General features: G+C 34.8%; 1 protein-coding gene across 1 annotated transcript; it reads left to right on the top strand.

The window, feature by feature from the left end:
- Positions 1-1,309: 1,309 nt before the first annotated feature.
- On the top strand, positions 1,310-2,857 carry LOC122650018 (transcription factor MYB20-like). Its single transcript, XM_043843313.1, has 3 exons — positions 1,310-1,564; positions 1,915-2,044; positions 2,142-2,857. Exons 1-3 carry the CDS (start codon positions 1,432-1,434, stop codon positions 2,785-2,787), a joined length of 909 nt encoding a protein of 302 aa, XP_043699248.1. The 5' UTR covers positions 1,310-1,431; the 3' UTR covers positions 2,788-2,857.
- Positions 2,858-8,043: the final 5,186 nt, after the last annotated feature.

The following is an 8,043-nucleotide window of genomic DNA, read 5'->3' on the forward strand; positions in this document are numbered from 1 at the left end:
CTCAATCATTTATACAATTCCTTATATTAACATTTTCCTCTTGTACTGGCTTTGAATTCCATGATTTTTATTTTTATTTTTTTTTTTAATAGTTAGGCCCCAAGGAGGGTTGAACTCATTTAATTTTTTTGGGATACAGATGTCTAAAACATGGAAACTGCATCTAGACACAGCTGGACGTGGAATGATCACCCAGCCCCCATTTCAAGGAGGAAATTCCAGGGGCCATGGTTGGAGTTGGGCGATCATTTCACTCCAATCTGTGTCTAGGCGCAGTGTCCATGCCTTAGACACGATCGGGTGGCGTTCTTTAACCCTTTTTATTTAATATATTTGATGAAAGGTATTTAACTCATATCCTTTCACAGTACTGAGACTTATGTGATTTTACTGATCAGGACTCATGGCCACAGGATTGGCATTTCTCTTTGTTTCTCCCATTGAGAAACACAATAGAGATGATCTATTTCAGGTGGCATACAAAGCTATATATATGCCCAAGGGAATGACCCAAATGAACACCTGGACTTCCTTTCCTGCCAACTCAGCTGCCATTTGGATTCACAATAGAAAATTTTGAATGAGACCACCGGAAACCCAATAAACAAATCTATTTTCCGTCTAGAATTGAGGATTATCCATTAAACAGTGAAATCAAGACAAGATTATTTACCCATCACACATTTAATGTTTCTGATTTTCTTAAAGATTTGAGCCTTTTTAGGAAAGAATCCTTACAATCCCTAGAAATCACATTCCTGTGAAAACACTTCAGAAAAATCCGGGAAAATCTATCATCAACCCAAGAGACCCTCCCCAATAATAGGAATATTTAAAAAAATAATAACAAGAAGGTTAAAAAAAAAAGGGGGGGGGGGTTCTTGGGAACTTGAATGTGTCATAACAATCATCCTCATGATATTTTCTCAACCGTCTGATCAGTATATTATTATTAAGTTGAAATACATGACCATGATGATCAGATCATGCACCGTGATCTAAGGTTAGAATTGGGCCCCAACACCTTAGTAGTGAATAGTGACATTCATGGTGACTTATGGAGTTACACATCATATATCTTAAGAAGACCCTTTTTGAGGGTTATTTTTACAATTTTAGTGGGGGAGTAATAATGTAATATCTAATAACCTTTTACACTTAAAAATCACGTAACCGTTTTCTAAAGAAGACATTGTGGTCCGCGTTGGCCGCCTGTTTGACACATGTGTGCAAAGTCTTTGGTAGACAAACAAGGGGCTTTCTTCTTTCTTTCTTTCTTTCCCCCTTTCATTTATTATAAATCCAAGTGGTTCCCCTCCCTTTCCCCCCCTCTGGTCTCTCTGTCTCTCTCTGCTCTAACTGCTTCTCTTTCCTTCTCTTTCTTTATCCTCTCACTTCTCTGGGTTTGGGTTTTGCATTTTCTGTGATCAGATGGGAAGACAACCTTGCTGTGACAAAGTGGGGTTGAAGAAGGGGCCATGGACAATTGAGGAAGACAAGAAGCTAATCAATTTCATACTTACCAATGGCCAATGCTGCTGGAGAGCTGTTCCTAAACTTGCAGGTTAATTACAAATTTTTTGGATTTTCTTGTCTATGACAGAATGAGCTTTCATTTTCTTTTGATGATCATTATGTAGTGGTGGTGGGTGTTTTCCATATGAAGATGTGAAGGTCATTCTAATGAGAATGGATGATCATGGATAGAGGAATAAATATGAAGAAAATCTTTTTCTCAGAGACTGAAAAAAGAAAGAAAAGAAAAAGAAAAAAGCTAACTAAAAAAGAGTTGCCTTTTTGGGTGACTTTTGAATTCTCTATGTTTTATGTTGTAGAAGTTTATAGGTTTTATCTTGTAATTTACTTTTCCTTTTTCAATTTGTCTGATTTTGTTAATGGTGGGTATTGTTGCAGGGTTGTTAAGGTGTGGAAAGAGTTGCAGGCTTAGATGGACTAACTACCTTAGACCTGATTTAAAGAGGGGTTTGTTATCAGAATCTGAGGAAAAGATAGTCATTGATCTTCATGCTTCTCTTGGAAACAGGTTCTTTACTCAATAACCCTTTTCTTTAAAAGCCATTCTATTAGTGTTTGTAATAAACTCAAGAGCCATTCTCTCTGTTTTTTCCCTTGTTCTACAGATGGTCCAAAATAGCTGCTAATCTCCCTGGTAGAACTGATAATGAGATAAAGAATCACTGGAATACCCACATCAAGAAGAAGCTAAAGAGGATGGGAATTGATCCTATCACTCACAAGCCAATCTCTACTTCAACTGATCAAGAAGCAAAATCCCCACCACCACCACCACCTCCACCACAACTGCAACAAGAACCTGTTGTTTCTGCCTTTTCTGAAGCAGAACAGAATAAGCAGGGAAATGAGACATTATTACAGTCCTCAGCCATTACTGAGAGAAAAGAAGAAGAAAAGAGCATTAAGATCATTACAAGCCCATTCAATTCTACAGACAACAGTGATAGCTTCTGCACAGATGAAGTCCCTCTGATTGAACCTCATGAGAATTTAGTCCCCTCTGGACCTTCTTCATCAACTACTTCTACTTCTACTTCATCCTCTTCTGCTTCATCTGGGATGCCTGATGATATGCATTTCTCAAGCTTGGAATGGCCTCAATACAACAACATGTCAATCTGGGATGATTTTAACTATTGGGATTTGCTTTGTGAAGATGGTGATCATAGGAAACTAGCTGTTGATCCTTCTCTCAATCAGTTCTCAAGATTAGTTTTTGATCAAGAACCTTGGAAATTTGGAGTATTGTAATTATTTTTCTTCAGGGGTTCTGTTCATTCTGTGGTTTTAGAGAATAAAATTCAAGAATCTGTGGACAAAAGTTAATACCCACCAAATATTTTCTCTTCAATTCTATTAAAGAACCAAATTTCTGTTGATCAAAACTAAAGGGTTCATTGTGGGTTCTGTTTCTGCTTCTCTTTCCGAAAATGAAAAAGAAAACTCAAGAAAAAAAAAAAAAAAAAGAAGAAGAAGAAGAAGAAGAAGAAGAAGAAGAAGAAAAAAAAAAGAAAAAGAAAAAGAAGAAGAAGAAAGTGAGGGAAGTATCTCAATCAAAGATATTCTTAGTTTCTGAATATTAATTTCAAACTAAATACATACTGTAAAAGGGCATACCCACGCACGAGGTTCCTGCCACTGCAGGTTTTGGGAGGGTCATAATGTATGTAATCTTATCTCTATTTTCGTAAAGAAGCTATTTTCAAATTCGAACCCGTGACCACTTTGTTGTCACAATCGAGGTATTACCGTTGCACCAAAGCCTGTCTTCAAAACAAATACATACTTTCAACTGATCTAATAAAATATGATAAAAGTCTCTTTGAACCAGAAGCGTAGGAAGCGCTTATTCACATTAGTTTTTTATTTTTTTTTATTTTTTCTCTCTTAAAATATGAATAAAAAAAAATGCTATGTGAGTATACATTTGCTAGTTTAGATTATTTTTTTCTTAAAAATATATCTAAAAATAGAAGGAAAATTCCTATCACAAGGGGTGATGTCAGTTTCATTTGAAAATCAAAATCAGAAGGTGATGTGTAATTTATCTTTTTTTTTTTTTTGCTAAAATAATCAGATTGAATTTCATGTTTATTTATTTTGGAAAAGGTTTCTTTCTCTTCATTATTTATAATGTTTCATTATTTGCGACATTGTAGTCATGTGAATGTGATAGAGGAAGAAACCTCTTCCAAAATAATGAAATTCAAAAATCAGGGTGATTTGAGTTTCGTTTGAAAATCAAGGGGTGACGTGTAATTTACCTTTATTAAAACTTTGAAATGAATTTGAGCTACTTTCCTTGCTTACTTTGAACTAGGAGTGTCAATGGATCGAGTTGGACCGGTTTTGATTTGGTTTCACCAATTTCGGTGTGAGAGTGAGTGAGTCCAAAACCAATCTCAAAAGGTTGCATCGGGATTTGGTTTGGTTTCAGTTTCGTTACGGTTTCTCTTAGCAATTCGGTGTCAGTTTGGTTCAATCTACCATGTAAATATATCCATGAGTTTGGTACAAATCGTGTTTTATTTTAATGAATTTCGGATTGGTACCAGTTTCTTATCGGATTATATTTGTTTGGGTTCGATTTCAGTCCAAATTTCTAAGGTGGGTTCGATTTTTTATCGATTTCGGTATGATCTTGTTTGGGTTCAGTGTCGTAAAACTCCAATCCAAAAACCAATTCAATAGGCTTCATTTCGGATTTGGTTCAGCCCGGATTCATTGGTTCGTGCTAGGATTTGACACCCCTGATGTAGACTAATATTTGGTTATTTGAAATGTATGAGAAGTCTCTATCACATGGGTTAACCTATGTAAGCGATCTACTGTACTTGGCATAGTGATGCCTAGAAGGACCTTTCTTGAACATTTGCCTATCACATCTGGAGGAGGAATCAATGAGGGTGACATTGACATCTTTTAAACTAATGATCTGGTCAATCCTATGTAGTTTTGAGGGATTTTTATCCGTTGCTGTAAATGCAGCATTGCTGTACTCATTATGCGGCGCTTCAGGTGCCATGTGTATCATGTAGGGCCTATTATGCACACATGGCACTTGTAGCGCCACACAATGAGTACAGCAGCACTGCAGTTACAACAGCAAATTAAAGTCCAAAAATTTGAACCAATTTTCTGTGACTTAGAAGAAAAAAAAGTCTTCAGAAGTAATCACCCTTTATCCACTTTAAGAATAGGGTATTTGCAAAACAAGGTCTCAGGTGACAAATTTGTACCCTATAATTATGTACACAATTAAGTGTGTTCCTTGGTAAGGATTACCAAGATTGCTTTGTCGTGTAATCTAAAACCGTAAAATACGAGTAACAATGAGAATTTTTATCACCTGCGGTTCTCCTGCCCGGTACGGTTCTCTAGTGCCTCTAATAAAAGGGAGGTGGACTCCATCCAAGCAGTGTGTTCGGTCAAGGGGTGGAATGATCATTTCAATCCCCCCTATGAGAGAAACCGCACAACCGTACCGGTCAACGAACCTCAAGGGATAAAGGTCCATAACAATGACTACATGGGTCCAAACGTATTTTCATGAAGAAACCATCTCACTTCTATGGTGTGAAACATCAATGCTCAAGCGTGTTTTCATGTTCACATTCTCAAGGTCACAGAAATTATCTTTTGGTGCATTGATCAAGGCTATTTAATCGGTAGACTCGAATAAAATTTGGTAATTATCATAATCTGTTCATAATGTAAAAAGTTAAAAGGGATTTTCTCATTTATACCTCTTCAGGTGTCAAATAATTTGTAATCTTATTTTTTTGGAAAAAAATAATGTTACTTGATTGTAAGGCTCATACACCTAGACATAGGAGTGCATAAAATAAAAAAATTGCATCTATGTCGATGCCATTGCGTGTGCTATCATTGACCCACATGTTGGTGCAGACACTACATGATCAAACAACGATCTCTTGCTCCTTATTTTTTTTATATATTTTTTAATGAAAGAAAATCTTATCATGTTACATGTGTACTCAAAAAATGTATAAGATACTGACATCTTTTGATAATTAAATAATGATAAGACATTTTTAAGTTATTTTTAAATTATTTTTTTATTCATGACCTAAAAAACTTTTGAGAGTAAGACAAAAAGAATAAAAAGAATTTGTAAATACTCAATAGAGCCATAGAGGTGTCAATTTCTAGGCACACCTATAGATGTGTCATTTAGAGAGTAAATTTACAAATGATTAAGAAACTATTTGATCATGAATCTCTTTAGAGTTCAATTCAATTGTATATAAAATGTCACAAGTACCATTGCCTTCAAATCACTTCCCTCAATTAATATTTGATTTGTCTGTGACTGATGCTGATAGAGAATGAGAGGCTCCTTCTATCCACCTAGGGTTAAATTCTAAAGTATTTTACTGTAACATGAAAGCCTTAATAAAATTTAAATAAATACAAAGACAAGGATAATTGGATAAAATGATCAATGGAGCCCACCGTACATACTAACAATTAATAGGATTAAGTTGATCTGTACACCAAATCGATGTCAACCATAGCACTATAGAGGCCGTTTAACACTTTAATGGTGAGGCTTTTTTTTTTTTTTTTTCTTTCTTTCTTTCTTTTTTGAGTATATTTTAGGGATAAGGGATCAACACAGGTAAGGTGGAATGGACTCTTCCATGTCAAATCCATGAGAGCATAAGAGGAGACATTACATTGTTTATATATAGGAGACCCACATGATCATGAAGAAGAAAATATTAAGAAGAGAAAGCATGTGAAAATGATGCTTATCATTTTTCCTAATTTAGAATCATTTTGGGTTATTTGAATGTATAAGGATTTTAAGCTTAAGTTTTTTTTATTTTTTATTTTTTTGGGTAAGATCATAAGCTTAAGTAGCTCCTAAGAGAATGGGTTACTTTTCTACCACAGTAAGAATAAAAATTTTCCATTAGTAAGATTTCCTTCATTTTTTCAAGGGAGTAACCCTTTATGTTGCTTGAGCTTAATGCTTCCCAATTCTACTAGAAAGCATATAAGAGCTTGTCATAAGTGGATTTATTGGATTGTACATCAATAAACTTCGGGATAATCCATTTTTATTACATATAATATAATAGAATAATTCTTTCATATTTATAGAGATACCAAACATAATTCACATGGGTATAGTAATCTTCTCTTGGGCTGCTTCAATGGTAGTTTTTACATTTTCTCTTTCGCTCATAACATTGGGGGAAAAGTGGACTCTGGTGGTACTACTACTTAAGTTGGGTAATTAAATTTAAAAAATTGTTTCATAGATAGATAAAAATGTCTTCAATTTAAAATTATATTGGAAACTAATATCAGAAAAAGTAAAATAATTTATTGTAATAAATAATAAAATTTCAATCAAATAATTAATAGTTTCTAATTTTAATTTAGAGAAGCGTACTTTGAGCCTAAAGCATTTCCTACGCCATCTCACAGTGTATTTTTTTATTCATTTTTGGGAAAGAAAAAAAAAAAAAAACCTATGCAAGAGGGCATAGAAAATGCCTTAGGCTTAAAGAGACTTTTCCCATTTAATTTTAAGGAAGGAATTTATGACAAACAGCCACACACATACTCTGAAAGTTTAAACATAGTTCCATAGTTGAATTCCTCCCAATGTTGAATTGGGGAGGGGGGGGGGGTGGGTGAAGAGAGACTATTAATTAGTTCTTGGCCTCATAAAATAAAATTGAACAAACCCTATAAATATTTTTGAAGGGTTGAAAATAAAACCTTAACAATACATTCAAAGACGAGTGTCACTAAAATGTCTTAAAAAAAGACTTGGGAAAAGTTTTCATACTTGACCGTGTAAGCATGGTCGTGTTCCCCTCTTACAAAGAGTTGGAATAGTCGTAAACCCCCACCCATTAATTAATGCCTTGAAAGTCCCACCCTCTCACATACATGGCTTACACAGCCTTGTATGAAAACTTTCCCCAAAAGACTTTAAATGGAAGTGAGTCCTCTTCCCAAAATCTTTCTCGCACTTCCTTTTTCTCTTTCTCTCCCCCTCTTGAGTTTGAAATTCACAAAATGTAGACATTATTTTTATTATCTGGGACCATTTACATTGCAATTTCAAAAATTTCCATCATCTACCATCATGCATTCACACTCCTATTTGTTTGGATCCATAATTAAGGTCAAGGAACCAAATTAAAAACCATTACTTGAAATATTTTCCATTAAAAATTTATTTGGAGACAAAACTTGTGCACAAGAGATTCCCCCCACATCGAGCCTGTCTTATAGAGGAGTGGGGGGTCTTTGGTCATGTCATATAAGCATTAATGTCCATCCAATTGTACTCAATGCAAGTCGTGCACAAAAATTATTGCCAATTTATAAAAAGGAAAAAGGTTCTTTCAGCCACATGAGGGTCTCAGGGCAGGATATACTAAGAGTGCGTTTGGTAACGTTCAGAACAGCATTTTGAACAGTTCTTTTGTTCGAAAAGAACAAAAAAACATGAAAAAGTGT

This window comes from Telopea speciosissima, chromosome 2, assembly GCF_018873765.1.
Source record: "Telopea speciosissima isolate NSW1024214 ecotype Mountain lineage chromosome 2, Tspe_v1, whole genome shotgun sequence".
NCBI lineage: Eukaryota > Viridiplantae > Streptophyta > Magnoliopsida > Proteales > Proteaceae > Telopea > Telopea speciosissima.